Below are 16,045 nucleotides of genomic sequence, written 5' to 3' on the forward strand. Positions count from 1 at the left end.
TGAGGGGCGTGGCCTCGCTGGCTTACCCTACAGCCGGTGCCAAACTCTCAGCCCCAGGCTCAGGGAGGGGCGTGGCCTGCTGGGGTGTGCGGGCTCCTGGCCAATGGGTGCCGTGAAAGGCGTGGCCCTAGGGGCTGCGGGGGCTGCTCTTCGGGTCTTTTCCCCCCAGCCAAGCTTCGCCAGATTACCAGGAGCTGCTGTCTGGCTCCTGGGCTTGTGGCTGTGGGTCCCGCCAGACTCGCCCTCCTCACAAAGCTCCGGGACCCCCATCACCCCCGCGTCCTCCGCCCACCAGGCTGGGGTCGCAGACCCCCCCAGTCGCCTCCCCCTCGTCTACTGCAGCTCCTGCGTCTCCAGTTCCTAAGACAAGATGCCGTCGGGCTTCCAACAGATCGGCTCTGAAGTAGGGTTTAGCATGAGGGGGCGGGACGGGGACAAGGGTCCTGCTTTTCTCGGGCTGGGGTCGCGCTTGGGGTCAGCTAGGGGGCGGTCCTTGCGCAGGCGCAGGGGGTGGGGTGGGGGACTGGCTATTTATACCCGAGCGGGACAACCCATGACTGTCAGATTCCAGTCACTCCAAGAGGCAAAATGAGTCTGGGGGATCATTGTGGGCAAGAACGGCAGCTGGATTCTGCGTGTCCTGGGTTCGCCCTCTTCTCTAGTTCGCGGCGCTTTGCGCCGGGATCGAGGACTTCCTGCCCTCAAGAAAGCAGATTCAGGCGAGTCTTGCCCTCCAGGAGCTGTCCGTCTGTCCCGGCTCGCTAGCCCGCAGTTTTTCGAAGACCGGAGGTGCTCCGTAGGTCCACCCCCACCCCCACTCTTGGCAGTCCTCCAGGACGCTGAACTTTCCCTCGGCCCTACGGTTGGTGGAGGGGTAGAGGGGAGTGTCAGCCCTCCCTCCCCGAGCTCAGGTTTCCTTTTGGAGACAGTCTGTGCCGCCAGCGGTCAGCCACCAAGGCTACCGCCCCTCACACCACCTTCCCGCCCCCATCCCCTGCGCAAGGCTCGCTCAGGCAAAAGCCAGCATGGCCCCCTGCCCTTTGTCGCAGCTTGGAGGGGGAAGGGAGGAGGCTGGGGCGGAGACAGAGAAGGCCATAAGCCAGGAGGAATGACCGCGATGTCCTTTTTGGAATTGTCCTTCTTGAGCCTATTGGGGGCTTCCAGGAGCCCGCGGAGAGAACCCGCAGATGGAAGAGAAGAGGACAGAGACTGATGATGCTAACACACTTGTTACTTTATAAAGGCAGCACCACTGGGGCCACTCAACATTCAGTTTTGATTTTCACACTTTCACTTGACAAGCAACATCACCCCCATCTCTTCAGTTCAAAGTGAGGAAGTGAGTTACCTAAGGTCGCACAAATCTGAACAGGGGTCTCTTAATGCCAAGCCTGTCCCTAGGTTAGAGAGGAATTGTGAGACCCAGGTTCTCAAACGTTTCTCTGCTTGCTGGACTCAAACATCAGTTTCTCCTTCATGCCCTGGTACTCTTGGGTTCTTCCTGCTCTTGTTTACACTGAGATCTTCGATTGATTCCTAATATGGGTCCACTTTCCCTCATCCCACACGTTGGATGAAACCCAGCATCTTTAGACTCCTATTGGGCCTGGGCCCCTGGAGAAAAGAAAGATGCCACAGTTCCACGTGACATGCCTCCTCTCTGCTTCTGCCTGCCCAGGATGGGGAACCCCCTCGGCAGCGAGTCACTGGGACCTTGGTCCTTGCCGTATTCTCTGCTGTTCTTGGCTCCCTGCAGTTTGGCTACAACATTGGGGTCATCAATGCCCCCCAGAAGGTGAGGGGCTACAGTTGGCAGAGTGGGGTGCCCAGACAAGGTGGGGGGGAGTGGGTGAGCAGAGAGGGAAGAGTCTAGCAGCTAATCACTCCTTTGCTGTGCCCCCCAGGTGATTGAACAGAGCTACAATGAGACCTGGCTGGGGAGGCAGGGGCCTGAGGGACCAAGCTCCATCCCACCAGGCACCCTCACCACCCTCTGGGCTCTCTCTGTGGCCATCTTCTCTGTGGGTGGCATGATCTCATCCTTCCTGATTGGCATCATCTCTCAGTGGCTGGGAAGGTATGGGGCTGGAGGGTGAGGGTGGAGGGACAGGAAGAGAGCCAGAGCATGGGTTCCTGGACTCTCACAGCCCCACTCTCTGTCTGCCAGGAAGAGGGCCATGCTGTTCAACAACGCCCTGGCAGTGCTGGGGGGCACCCTCATGGGCCTGGCCAAGGCAGCTGCCTCCTACGAGATGCTCATTCTTGGACGGTTCTTCATTGGTGCCTACTCAGGTACCTACAGGCACTGTGGCCCTGCGCAGAGCCTTGCTCTCCTTCACTAGCCCTGGCCTTGGGGGTGGCGGTGGGGGTGGGGGCGGGGGAGGCGGTGGGCAGCTGCCCTGAGAAGATCTCTTCTTCCCTCTGCTCAGGGCTGACGTCAGGGCTGGTACCCATGTACTTGGGGGAGATCGCCCCTACTCACCTGCGGGGCGCCCTGGGGACACTCAATCAACTGGCCATCGTCACTGGCATCCTAATCGCCCAGGTGACTGGGCCTGGCCTCCTGGGGGGTTGGGCAGGGGGTTGGGGCTCTGGGTACAGGCTGAACATCCTGCCCTCCTTCCCTGCCTTCTCCCATAGGTGCTAGGCTTGGAATCCATGCTGGGCACAGCCACCTTATGGCCACTCCTCCTGGGCATCACCGTGCTGCCTGCCCTCCTGCAGATGGTCCTGCTGCCCCTCTGCCCGGAAAGCCCCCGCTACCTCTACATCATCCGGAACCTGGAGGGGCCCGCCAGAAAGAGTGAGCTCCCGTGCCATCCTGCGGGCACCTGTGCCTCTCCCAGGCCTTCTGCCTGCCCTCTCAGGCCTGACCCCCCTCACTTCCAGGTCTGAAGCGCCTGACGGGCTGGGCCAACGTGTCTGAGGTGTTGGCTGAGCTGAAGGAGGAGAAGCGGAAGCTGGAGCGTGAGCGGCCCCTGTCCTTGCTCCAGCTCCTGGGCAGCCACACCCACCGGCAGCCCCTCGTCATCGCCATTGTGCTGCAGCTGAGCCAGCAGCTGTCAGGCATCAATGCGGTATGGGCATCAATGCCGTGTGGACGCAGCCACCTCCAGGAGGGGCAGGGTTAGGGAATAGCCCCAGAGGAATGAAGAAGGGAGCAAGCCTCTGCTTCGTTAAAATTCAGGGTCAGTCCAGCTTCCTTTTCATCACCTTTTCTTCTGGCCCACCTCTAGGTTTTCTATTATTCGACCAGCATCTTTGAGTCAGCAGGGGTAGAGAAACCAGCCTATGCTACCATCGGAGCCGGCGTGGTCAACACAGTCTTCACCTTAGTCTCGGTAACTGCTGGCCTCTGGAAGGGTCCCCACTGTTGACTTCTAGACATACCTGGGTGTCCCAAAGATCCAACCCTTGGTTGACCCCAACCACCCAATCCCTCCCACGTCCCAAGCCCTGAAGGCCCCTGGAAAGCCCTGACTCTCTCTGCAGGTGTTCTTGGTGGAACGGGCTGGGCGCCGGACCCTCCATCTCCTGGGCCTGGCAGGCATGTGTGGCTGCGCCATCTTGATGACTGTGGCTCTGCTTCTGCTGGTGAGGCCTGAGGAGAGGGAGGGGACCAGCCTCCCAACCCCAGGGAACTGCCCCAAGGGGCTCTGTGGACAGCCAGGGTCATTCCTCAACATATATGCCTTTTACCTTGGGCCCAGGCTGTGTGCCAAGACCATGCCCCTGAGGGACCCAGGCTGCATGCACTTCCTCCTGCTCTAGGACACCGTAGCATCAGCCTGGCAGCCAGCGGGGAGAGCCCCTGTCAAACCTCAGGGACAGTAATTCCCAAGAACCCAGCTCTAGAATCATGAGGGAATTGACATAAGATCCTGAATCAGCACAGGGCAGCCAGCTGAATGTCAAATGCTTGAAGGCCTGTTCTAACCTAGGTGGCAGGTCCCCTGCCTGTGAATGGCTGGTAGGGTTGATGCCAGTTTCCTGGGTGGAGGGCAAAGGAAGATCCTGAAAGACCTGACCTGAGTTCGCCACCCTCCCTGCCCGGCCCCCAGGAGCGAGTTCCAGCCATGAGCTATATCTCCATTGTGGCCATCTTTGGCTTCGTGGCCTTCTTTGAAATTGGCCCTGGCCCCATCCCCTGGTTCATCGTGGCCGAGCTCTTCAGCCAGGGACCCCGCCCAGCGGCCATGGCAGTGGCTGGGTTCTCCAACTGGACGTGCAATTTCATCATTGGCATGGGTTTCCAGTATGTGGCGGTAGGTCCCCTGCCCCCGCCCCCATCTCCCACACCGTCAGCCAGAGGAGGGCAACGCATCACTAGCCCAGATGCTTTCCACTCAGCATCCCCCCAGCCCGCCTCACCCATAGACTGCTGGTTGGGGGATCACTTTAGTGGACCACATGGGTTCTGAATACCGCCTGCTCCACTAGAATCAAAGCAAAGAAGGGAACTGAGCTAGATGGAAAACAACAGAGCTGTCTTCAAAGCCAACTACTGGCATAACTTACTTAGGAGTAAAACTACAAACTTTGTATTAACAGTGCAAATGGCCAGGAATCCACTGAGTGCAGTAACTCAGGATGGTAAGAGAGTGAGAAACCAGGAGAGATGGGGTTCAGAGAATTCTCTTTTCACTAAATTCTCCTGGTAATTTCCATTGCCCACCAAGGAGCCACCTGCTTCGTGCAGTGTCCCAGTTCCCTGTGAGGATCTTTGGCCCCAAGCCAGTCCTTCAGTCCTGGCTTGCCCAAGGCCACCCGTTCCCTCCCCTCTGTCAACACCTCTTTCTCCACTTGTCCCAGGATGCTATGGGTCCCTACGTCTTTCTTCTATTCGCGGTCCTCCTGCTTGGCTTCTTCATCTTCACCTTCTTAAAAGTGCCTGAAACCCGTGGCAGGACATTTGACCAGATCTCAGCCGTCTTCCGCCGGACACCTTCTCTTCTGGAGCAGGAAGTGAAACCCAGCACAGAACTGGAGTACTTAGGGCCGGATGAGAATGACTGAGGGTCCACACAGGGGTGGGAGAGCCAGTTCTCTCCACTTGCCCAGAGACCCCCCCTCCTTTCCTCTGCAGCACTTTAACCCTCTCTTCCCCATTACTTCCAGGGCAGAGAAAACCCCTGCAGCCTGGTGGGGTTGGGAAGCTGGAGGGAAGGGTGGTCTGAGCACCCCCTCATTCCCCTCGTGTGACCTCTTGGATTATTTGTGTTGTGGCTAGGCAGTGGCTGTGGGGTGGGTCAGTCTCCCCTCCATCCCCTCCCTCTTCAGTAGCCATCCCCACCCCACCTCAGCTCCAGAATACTTGTGCCCTGGCTAGTGAAGGGGATTTACAGGGAGGAGAGACTCTAGGACTGACTTTCCAGTGGGGGTGAACCAAAGCCTGAGAGCAGGACAGGAGAAGAGAGATCCAGTTCCTGCCACCTTGGACTCCTCCCCTTCTGGCACTTCCTTGGAATTCTTGCCACAGACTCTGGGTGAAAGGGGAGGGGGTCTGTCTGTCCCCTCCAGGGCAAAGGACACACCCCCTTCCCAAGATTTAATCTCACTTCTCACATGGCAGGCTGAGTCCTCTTGCTCAGCCTTCCAGGGCGAGAGGGAACACGCATCCATCCATGGCGAGAGGAAGGGACAGTGGGCTCCCCTCTAAACTCAGGGTTCTGGGCTCCACCCCCGTTGCTCCACAAGGCTGCCAGGTGGGGGCTCTGGCTCTTCCCTCCTCTCCCATCCTGGGAGGGTATTATACCCATGGGCTTTTGACCAACTAAGGGCAAGAGGGATTTGAAAGGCTGCCTGTAAACACTGGGCTGGGAGGAGCCTTCAGATATTTTTGTATATGTTTGAAAAAGCAGGGGCAGGGAGAAAAAACTGAAGGTCTGTTGTACTAAATGTATATATAGAGAGATCCATATATAAAGTTACTGTATGAGATATGCATCCTGTCATGTGGAGGCACTCCAAGATGGGCTGAGACCCAGACCACAGGCTCCCCACCCCCGCCTCTTCTCCATCCTGCCTCAGTTTCAGGTCACAATCTTCTGGACTGGACGCTGTCACTCATGCCTCCACTTAAGAGCTGGAATCATTGCCTTTGTTAACAGTAGTAAAGCCTCAGTAAGTTGAAGCTGTAGGTGCCAGACCCTGCTCTTGGCAGTTTGTCCCATTTCACAGATGGGAAAAGTCAGTGTCCCAGGGATGAAGGCACTTCTGCAGAACTGCACAGCTAGAACTATGGGAACAAGGATCCGAGAGTAGGCCCTGCCCACCAACCCCTCTCCCTCCTGCCACCCTCAATAGTGCATTACCAACAAGGCTCCAAACAGAAAAGAGGCAGAGACCAAGACAACAGGAAAGCCCGTTTTTGTTTTTACTGGAGGCTCAGGTGGCACATGACAGTTCATAAAATGGCTTCAGAGGTAGGGGGAGCAGGGAAACAAAAAATAAACTGGGGTGGGAAAGAAAAACAACCAGGAGGAGGGAAGAGCTGGCTGGTTCCTTCTCAGCCTGATTTAGGGGAGGGAGTTGATGCCTCTGAACAATAAGGATGGATCCCTTCCTTCAACCCTTGGTAAGGGAGAGAGGAAAAAAAAAAGCAAAAGGCTGTTGCTTTGGCCCTCCTGAGTCTCAAGGAATGGGGGGAAAAGCCGGTGTTTTGATGTCATGAATTATGGGAAAGAGGGGAGGGAGGTGCTGGGTAAGATACAGGTCAGTTGGAAAAACTGGCAGATACCTGAGAGGAAGAGAGATGGAAAAAAGTCACACCAGCAACTTATCACCACCCAGCCCCACCCTCACCTCTTGGTACCCAGCCCTGGGCCTGCCACTCACCAGATGGTGGCTCTGGGTGTCCTTTGAGTTGGAATCACTCCAGTATGGTGGTTGGGGGGTCCCCACTGTTGATGGGGGCTGAGGTCTAGAGAGAACAAGGGTGGTCGACTGAGACCCTCTTGTTCTTCAGGGCCCCCAGCTTCAACCTCTTGCACCTTTTCTCTTCCCGTTCTTCCCTCAATTCCCATCCACATGCTGGTGCTGGGGCTCCAGCAGAGCCGAGGGAGTCTACAAGGGGCGATGTGGGCTTCAACGGCTCTGCTGGGCTCTCCTGGTGGGTGGGTTGGGGAGTGGCTGCCAGGGGTGGACCCGGCAGTCCTGGCTCTTGGGTGTCAGGCTGCCTTGAAGCCAGGGTGAGTGGGGCCAGGGCCAGGAGAAGGGGGACAAAGAGTAGGAAGGGAAAGGAAGACAGGAGTGGGGGAAGAAGGGACAGGGGGAAGTTGGCTGGCTCCAGGCTTTTCTTTCCTTCTCTGGCCCCCTACACGGACAGTCCCAAGTCCTCACCTCTGGGGCTGTGGACTGCCTGGGTCCCGGGGGCTGCTGCCGTCTCCGCTGGAAGTAGGGGCGGTTTCGTGGGCGCTGGGGCTCAGGTCGTGAGCCGTCCGTGGGGCCTTGGCTGGGCTTGGTTTCGCCATCCCCACCTTCTGTGGTGGGCTGCTGAGGTGGCCTGGGGCGGAAAGGCCTGGGGCAAGAAGTGAGGACCCTGAAGGGACAGGAGCCCAGTGCAGACCACGTCCCTCCCTCCTAGGATCCCCCCACCAGGAGGAGACTAGCTTGCCTTCCCGTCCCATCCTAGGGGTGCCTGCTAACCCTGAGCACCTGGGCAGTAATGGCTCAGTGGCCCAGCCCTCCTGACCTCTGGCTTCAGGCCCCTCCCCTTCCCATCCCCGGGTCCCCACACTGGCTGGTGAAGGGGAAGCCAGGGCCCAGGAAAGGGAGTCTCACCTTCGGTACCTGGGCCGGAATCTGGGTGGGGGTATCCGCTCATCCCCCTGCTGCTGGTCTCCCTCCAACGGGGCTGTCTCTTTGGGTTCTACCCCGTCCGTGCCCTGGGGACATGCAAAGGCCAGGGGGGAGCCCGGTGGCACCAGCCGCTTCGGTGTCCACAGCTCTTCCCAGCCCATCTTCCACCCTGCTTCCTCTGGGCTCCGGCCTCATTAACTCTCGCTCCTTCTCCAGGATGTGGGCAGCTGGTTCCCATGTTGCCAGTCCCCCTCACCTCTATGGGCTGCTGCTGGTTGGGGGGCCGAGGGCCTCGCACGAAGCGCCGTCGGTAGAAGAAGGGTGGTGGGCGCCGTCGTCTGGGCCTCTGCCCGGAGTCGTCGGCACGCTCCCCTTCGCTGCCTGGCTCTGTTCCACCCGATGGAGCCTCTGCCACCATGGGTGGCGGGGCAGCTGGGCGGGGCCGAGGGATGAATCGGCGGAACCTGCGTCGGTTGGGGGCATAGCGGCTGCCCTTCACTGGCACCCCCCCAGGCCCAGTTACGTTAGCAGCTTCTGCGCCCTGGGGAGGAGGTGGGGAGGAACTGGTGAGAACCAGCTACCACAACAGATGCACAACCCTCCCAGTCTGGCTTGAATCACCGTCTTCCATCCTTCCAGATAACTGCCCCCTCTCCAGCTCCTCTAACTTCTGGTTCTTTCCACCCTCCCCAGAGAAGCAGGGGCCAGTGGTGTTTGGACCCTTCTGGAAGGGGCCACATCTGCAACTGGTCCTTTTGAAATAGCTGCCACTGGACCGTCATGAGGCTTAGCCTGGAGGTGTGGTGGGGATGGAGAAACAGGGCTGGCAGCAGGGGAGCATCTCGTGGAGGGCTGATTCTGAGAGGAGAACATGGCCACAGGTGCCCCATGGAGAACAGACATGGGCCTGTTGAACTGCAGAGAGAGCCCTGACTGTGACAGGGGCACCTTCTTTAGGACACCCTTGAAGCAGCCAGAGCCTTAAGGACGACAAGTTCTGCTCGAGAACATGGTCCCAGTCCCACGCCCTGTGCTACCCGGGCACAGCCTTGGGGGGAACCTCCAGGGCACCCTCCCCTGGTTTGGCGGGCTCTCCAACCACAGCCCCCGAACCTTCTCTCCTTCCACGACATCGAACTCCACGGTCTCCCCATCCCCAACGCTGCGCAGAAACTTCCTGGGGTTGTTTCTCTTAATAGCTGTCTGGTTAAGGAAAGGCCAGGAGAAAGGTGAGAATGGCCAGGATCTCTCGCACCCCTGTGGGGCCCACCACCCACTTCCATTCTTTTCAAAATTTTACTTGTGAGCTGGGGCTGGAGTGTGAAGCAAGGAGAAGGCAAAGTTCAGCAGGGGAAAAGCCACAAACTAGGGGCCTTGGAACAACTGTGTAGTTACCATGGTCCCCAGGACTCACTCCCTCTTCCCCTGACCCCTCAGGGATTTCCAGAAGGGAAACAAGAAACATGAACTCAAAAGCCAAACAAAAAGCCAATAGTCTTAAGTTGCAAAGTGGGTAACAGGTACTGTGTTTCTTACCTCAGTCCCACTGAGCGCGCTTTCCACCAAAGCAGTGGTTCTCAAACTGTGCAGGCATCACAATCACCTGGAGAGCTAGTTAAAACAGGCAACTGGCCCCGCCCCCAAGCCTGACTGATTGGCTAGGTCTGGGGTGGGCCTGAGACTCCAGATGTCAGGAGATGCTGCTGGTGCGGGGACCACACTTTGAGAACCACTGCGCCCAAGTAGCGCTAGCCTGTGTCCTTTCCCTCGGACACCGCCTGTGATTCGTTCCTGGGATGTTCACAGGTTCCAGAAGGGAGTGAGCCGTGCTGTGCCCAGAGGGCAACAAGCACATTTCTTAGAGAGACAACCCAACACAAGTGGGGCCAATGCAGTTAATACAGCACCTGTGGGATGGATAGGGAACTATTTCCTGGTGGGAGGTGAAAGCTGGAGAGCCAGAACTTGTGCTGCTAAGAGGACAGTGGCAAAGACCATCAGGGAGGGCAGGTTCCTCCCATCAGAAAGCCATCCCAGCTCTTACCTGGTGAACAAAGACATCCTCCTTGGTGTCATTCCTGCAGGACAGGATGGGGTGTTAGGTGATGATTTTGGTAAGGCACTCACCTCTGCTGAGGCCTCCCTAGCTGCCCATTCCCAAGACCTGTGGCCCCTTCCTCTCTACCTTCCATTGCTGCTTGGGGTTAAACAGGGCCCAGAGAGTGAGACAAGAGCCAATAGGGCCCCCTGAAGCGGGTATGAAGAGCAGATCCCTAAAACCTCCATGAAAAACCTGGGCTTCATGAGGAAAGGGCTGCAGGGTCAGTAAAGGCACCTTGAAGGAGCTGGTTCAGCCTTTACCTGCGGACCTCTCCACCCTCTACCCCGGGGCACCTTAGAACCTGGTACTGCCAGCCAACAACCCCTGCTCCCCAACCCATGGGTGGAGAATTCCTCTCAGTCTCCTTCCTTCTGCAGTCAAGGAGGGAGTGAGTAGAGACAGGAGCAGAGGTGCAGAACACCTTTGAGGAGGGAAAACTGTGTCAAGAACTGGCTCTTCTCAGCCTGGGGTTGAATCCCAGGGTCAGTTCCCCTCAGTACACCAAGAGATCAAGGGTAAGAAAGAATATATTAGATCATTCTCTGTCACTACCTTGCCCATCACCCTAGTTAACCCTAGCACCCCAGTAGGGGGGTTGGTGTGAAGAGGTCTTCCCTCAGAACCTCCCAGGAGTCCTCAGTTTCCAGAATTAGAGAAGGACCCTTCCTTAGAACAAGTGTTCTGGCTTTAAAGCACTTGGATCTGCACAAAGGTCAGCCTGCTAAGAGGGAACTGAGGCCTCCCAGGAGGGCTAGCCCGGGCAGGGTGCCTGGACTCGGGAAGGGCCCACTGGGGGAGACCTGACTCCGCTCAGAATCTGACACTATGGCCCCTCCCAGTTTTGGGGGTGTGGGGGTGCTGTAGAAGGAAAGCAGCAGCCTCAGGCTGGGCTGGTGCCTTCTTTCCCCAACCCTCACCAGACTCAGTCCCGTCAGGTGGGGGATTCAATGAGCTAACAGCTCTCTAAGGGAGATGAGTTATGAGAGTGCTATGTGTACTGCCCAAAACAGGAAATGAGTGAGGATTCCGGCCGGAGGCACAGAGAGCAGGTACATACTGCCCCAAAGGCGGCGGCAAACTGAACCAGAAGGTGACACAGACCAGCTGCGAGGATCAGAGCCAGATTTGCCAACTTCCTAGATCATTAACCCTCTGCTGCCCTTGAAGATGTGGAGAAGCCTTCATCATGCCCACATCTGTGCTGTGGTTAAAGACTTTCAATCAGCATCAGCTGGACATTGCAACCATGTGCCTTGCTGGGGTAGAGATGAGGCTGGGAAGGTGTCCAGTCCCATAGATCAGTTTGGAAGACACCCATTCCACCCCCTCCCTGGGTTCCTCAGATACCTGTTGATGAATCCGTAACCATTCCGCACGTTGAACCATTTGACAGTGCCCAGGACTTGGATTGCTGCCAGGCAGAGATGCAGTGGGGGGCAGTAGGATAGGGGGAAGAGATGGAGTTGGACTCAGTTTTGGGACACTCCAAAATCTAACCAACCTATTATCTATTAAGCTAAACTTCACGCCAACCAGGTTTTACCAAGTAGCTCCAAGGCATTCTTACCCAATTCCACTAAATGCAACTGCCCATACAGCGGGGCTCAGGGTTTCAAACCTCTTCCGATTCTAAGGCATGTTCCTCACATCCTACAAATCTAGGCCCTTAACCTAGAAGCGGGTACTTACTTGGTCCACGAAGTTCCGCCCTCAGGTCATAACTGGGGTTTCTCTAGCCCTCCTATTTTAAGGGTCACTAGTGCACTTGCGTCCAGGGCTCAAATATTTACCTAATACTAGACCAAATCAACAAGATCGAGTCTCCTGCCCCGGGGGCGTGGTCAGACCCTAGCTGGACCGGCCAGCCACTCCTTCTCATCCAGGAAGACACTGCAGAATTTCCCACCAGGCAAACTCACTAAGGTCCGCTGGTCCTTTGAGCCTCGAGCCATACCGGCCTTCGGCTTTCCGGACCCCGCCGGTCTCCACGATGCCCCTCCCCCAGCCCGTCGACCCCCCTCCCCCCGCCTCCCCCTTAGAGCCGCCCTGGCACGTGCCCCGCCCCTCACCCAGCACCGGCTTGTCCGCCTGACTCCGGGCCGGGGGCGCGGGGGTTCCCGAGGCCGCCGTTGCCGGGTTGCCAGGGGTGCGGGGGCCTGGCGCCGAGGGGGTCCCAACAGCTGGGCCCGAGGCCGTTCCGACCCCGCCGCTGCCCGCCCCGCCGCCTGCTTTCTGTGGCTCCCCTGCGGGCACCGGGACCACCACCGCTACCACCCCTGCCGCCGTCGCGGGCACCGTCGCCGCGGGGGCCGCTGTCGCCACCACTGCCGCCTCCGCCTCGCTCATCCCGCCGGGTCCACTACCGGCCCCCGCCGCCACCACCACCACCACCTCCTCCGCCGCCGCCGCCACCGCCCCGGCCCCTCCCCCTGGCTCGCGAACCCACCGCCCCGCTCGGTCCTCGCGCCCCGAGCCTAGCCTGCACGCCGGCAGCCGGCCCTGAACCGAGGCCAATCGTAGCCCGCAGCCGCGGCGCGTGCAGGCCCCGCCTCCCGACCACAGGCCAATCCTAGCGGAGCGACCCCAGGGCCCGCACGCCAGCCCCGCCTCCCGGACTTCGCGGGGAGGCTGAGGCCCCCGCCCTCAGCCTAGTAAGTACACCTGGGCCCCGCCCCGAGGCCGTCACGTGACATCCCCAACCCAACCCATTGGCCGACGGCCGCTTTCCCCTCCCCCCTCCGCCCCTTTCCACCGGCCGCGGGAAATCAAACGGGCTGGTCGCGCCCCAACCGCCACCTGGCCTCTACGCGAAGGGCGGGGCGAGGGCGCAGCTCCAAGGTTGCCCCTGACAACCCGGGCGGGGGCCTGAGCTCGTAACCTTGGTCCTGGCTGTGGGCGGCACGGCTCGCTTCCACTCTAGAGACCACCTTTGCCCGCACACCGCCGGGTGTGGTTGCTTTCTCCCAGCCTGCCCGACAGTCTCCCTAGAGGATGCCCTGTACCCTGGTCTGTGGGATCAGCCCGCGGGGCCAACCAGACTTTCCCAGGTCACGGTTGCTCTCTCAAGCCGAGCACTCTCACACTTGTTGGGTTGTTTTTGACGTATGATTTGCATACAGCAAAATGCACAATTCTTCGCTGAGTTTTGATAAACGCGTTCATCTATGCAATCAACACCCTAATCAAGGTGTTTTTCCTTGCTCTTGAACCCTTTCCGGGCAGGTCCAGACTCCTCACAAACGATCTTTTCCACCGGAGATCAGTTTCAGGATCCACAGTACTGGGTGCTTTGGTCTCCGGCTGAGCCTCGCTCTCCAGCTCCCTGCCCTCTCCCTGGCAGCTCCCTTTACCTTCTTTCTTTTATCCAACTAGTCAGGCTCTTCAGACTCAAGCCGAAGTGACATAGTGACTACTATGTCTCTATAGGTGACTTCTTCAAGTATCATCTTATATATCACTCCTCACTATCACTTCATCCTTTACTTTTCTCATGGCATTTTTGGAAATAGAAATTGCTTATTTACATTATTCCTGCCCCCTCCTCCGAAACTCTAGACCAGTGAACTCCATGGCAAGAACTGTTTAGTTATGTTTGACGCCTGGAACAGAGTCTGGCACAACATAGGCGCTCAATATTTCTTGAGCAGATAAACAGTCCCCATTCCACAGATGGGGCTTCCCTCATAGCTCAGCTGGTAAAGAATCCGCCTGCAATGCAGGAGACTCCTTTTCGATTCCTAGGTCGGGAAGATCTCCTGGAGAAGGGAAAGGCTACCCACTCCGGTATTCTGGCCTGGAGAATTCCTTGGACTGTAGAGTCCATGGGGGTCACAAAGAGTTGGACATGACTGAGAGACGTTCACTTTCATTCCACAGATGAGAAAACTGAGGCCCGGTGCGAGGTTTGCCCCGGGTTTCTTGGGAGCCCTGGTGTCAGGCCCTCGGAGTCACAATCTCCCACCCAGAAAGATGCCGCTCCAGAGGTCTCTCCCGCCGAGGGCAGTCTCCTGACCCCAGCAGGACGGGTATTTTTAGCCGGGACAGCAAGCCCCAGGGCACCACACGTGCAGCCACGCGCTGCCGGGTCCCACGTGCGCTCCACCCGCCCCCCCCGCCCCCCCCCCCGCCCGCCATGCAGGCGTCCCCTTTCCAGCTGCGGCCGCTGCTAATCCCGGTACCCGCGCGCCCTCTGCCTGCCGCTTCGGGAGGCAGCCTGCCCTGGCTTCCTCTCTGTCCCAACTGCTACCCAGCCCGCCCCACCGCTCCAGCCCTTTCGTAGTTGAAGATTCTATTTGCCCAGGGCGTCGGGTCCGGAAAAACAGACAAGATGCGAAAACAACTAAATCAAGTCCAGAATGTAAAGGATACAGAAATGACCACCCTCTTTTAGACTATTAAGGACCGACTTACCTGTGTCCTCCCTGGCTTCCCTGGTGGAGGTGGTGGTAAAGAACCTGCCTGCCAATGCAAGAGAGGTAAGAGACGCGGGTTCAATACCTGAGTTGGGAAGATCTCCTGAAGAGGGGAATGTCAACCCATTCCAGTATTCTTGCCGAGAGAATTCCATGGACAGAGGAGCCTGACGGACTACAGTCCGCTTCAAGACTGAAGCAACTTAGAATGCACAGCCCGAGCTCCAGGAATAGGAGAAGCAGAAGACCAAGGCTGGGGGAACAAAAGAAAAACCACAGAAACGTGGGGAAGGTACAGAGGGAGCTCAGGTGTGACTGGTAACTAAGGTTAGAGGATGAGAGGAGGCTCACAGGAAGCGTGAGCCCTGTTGGTAGTAAAATTGAAAACGTCAGGAGACCAAGGGTGGGATGGTGCTACAGGAAAAAGACTTTTGGCAGACGAGGCATGAAACAATACTTAGACATGCAACAGTTATAAACCCTCCTTTCCCTTGGATAAGAAGTAGCAGGTGCCACAGAGATTTGCAAATTACTATCCCTGTTCAGTTGAAGAGTTTGTACATGTAGTTTTCCTGTTATTTCATTACTTTTAACTGCTGTAGATAACAAGAGCTCCAGGTTTTCTCCTCTTTCTGTCCCTCTCTTTCTGTCATTTCCTGCCCACCTGCAATCTGGCCGATCTTGTTCACTGTTAATAAATAAAAACCCCTGCCTGCTCAACTCTTGCTCTGCATCTGTCCATCACCTTAACAGCAGACTTCCTGAGAAACAAGTCTTTACTGTCTCTACTTCCCCATCCTTCTTTCATACCCCACCAACCCAAACCTAGTTTCTGTCCCCAGCACTCCACTGAGACAGCTTTGGTAATGGTCCACAACCTCTTGCTGAGACAAGAGGGACCTGGTTTGGGGTTCTCTTTCAACTCCAACCACAGAAGTATTCCTGCCAAAACTTCCACAGCCTAACCTTCCCCCCATGCCTTCATACCTGTCTTCCTGTGCCTTGTTCTCCACTAGCCTCAATCTTTCCTGGACTGTCTTCTGCTCCCTACCTTCTGTAGTACATTTTATCCTTTTCTCTGATTTTGATGACTCTGCTACTGATGATTCTTAAACCCTGTGTCTCCAGCCCTGAATCTTTCCCACCTTCTTGGCAGACTCTGAGCCAGGCATCCTCTAGCCAACTGCACCTCAGGCTTCTGAAACCTAAGTCCTCATCCAGGTTCTTCTTTTCCCACTCCCATGCTGGTTTATGTCACCATTTATCCACAGTCATTCCTTGGTAGCCATTCATTCTTTGTAAAACAGTTTCCCCTGGATGCCCAGGCTCAGCACAGCAAAGGTGAAGATTTATGGTACCAAACTGAAACATTTGAATGATTTACAAGATACGGTTGCCTCTGTCTGGCTCCTAGAACCAAACACTCAGCAACTTTCCCCTCTGACTTTCTCCATGCAGCCCCAAACAAGGTCTGCTTCTTCTCCTCTCTTCTAACATTTGCTCTCTTATTTCTCAGCTGCTACCGAGTGTTTCATACCTACAGCTCCTTCTCTCTTCCCCCATTTGCTCTTTAGCTAGTGTTAGCTCTGCCCTCTCCTTTTCCAGGTTTTGCTAGCACTCTGCCAGATCCTTGACCTTTTCTCTACCCTCTCTCTACCTCCTGTCCTAGCTACTATATCTGATATTACTTCCTGCCTCCTTCTTGAAACCTCCTCCTTGTCTTGCTTGTTTT

General features: G+C 57.1%; 2 protein-coding genes across 3 annotated transcripts; one reads left to right on the forward strand and one right to left on the reverse strand.

The window, feature by feature from the left end:
• Window positions 1-3: 3 nt before the first annotated feature.
• SLC2A4 (solute carrier family 2 member 4) lies at window positions 4-5,940 on the forward strand. Of its 2 annotated transcripts, XM_069603310.1 has the most exons (11): window positions 4-403; window positions 1,679-1,795; window positions 1,905-2,077; window positions 2,168-2,292; window positions 2,430-2,545; window positions 2,641-2,803; window positions 2,890-3,077; window positions 3,237-3,341; window positions 3,493-3,594; window positions 4,062-4,265; window positions 4,813-5,940. In XM_069603310.1, the coding sequence occupies exons 1-11, from the start codon at window positions 371-373 to the stop codon at window positions 5,014-5,016; spliced, it is 1,530 nt and encodes a 509-aa protein (XP_069459411.1). In that variant the 5' UTR covers window positions 4-370; the 3' UTR covers window positions 5,017-5,940. The 2 variants fall into 2 exon arrangements, with proteins under 2 accessions (XP_069459411.1, XP_069459412.1); XM_069603311.1 differs by lacking the exon at window positions 4,062-4,265 and having other exon boundaries at window positions 153-403.
• A 422-nt stretch (window positions 5,941-6,362) lies between these two features.
• On the reverse strand, window positions 6,363-12,482 carry YBX2 (Y-box binding protein 2). The gene is made up of 9 exons (XM_069603312.1): window positions 11,971-12,482; window positions 11,249-11,312; window positions 9,845-9,878; window positions 8,914-9,003; window positions 8,057-8,341; window positions 7,783-7,886; window positions 7,342-7,519; window positions 6,838-6,922; window positions 6,363-6,739 (listed from the first exon to the last, which is right to left on the reverse strand). The coding sequence occupies exons 1-8, from the start codon at window positions 12,245-12,247 to the stop codon at window positions 6,872-6,874; spliced, it is 1,083 nt and encodes a 360-aa protein (XP_069459413.1). The 5' UTR covers window positions 12,248-12,482; the 3' UTR covers window positions 6,363-6,739; window positions 6,838-6,871.
• Window positions 12,483-16,045: the final 3,563 nt, after the last annotated feature.

The sequence above is a fragment of the Ovis canadensis genome, chromosome 11 (assembly GCF_042477335.2).
Source record: "Ovis canadensis isolate MfBH-ARS-UI-01 breed Bighorn chromosome 11, ARS-UI_OviCan_v2, whole genome shotgun sequence".
NCBI lineage: Eukaryota > Metazoa > Chordata > Mammalia > Artiodactyla > Bovidae > Ovis > Ovis canadensis.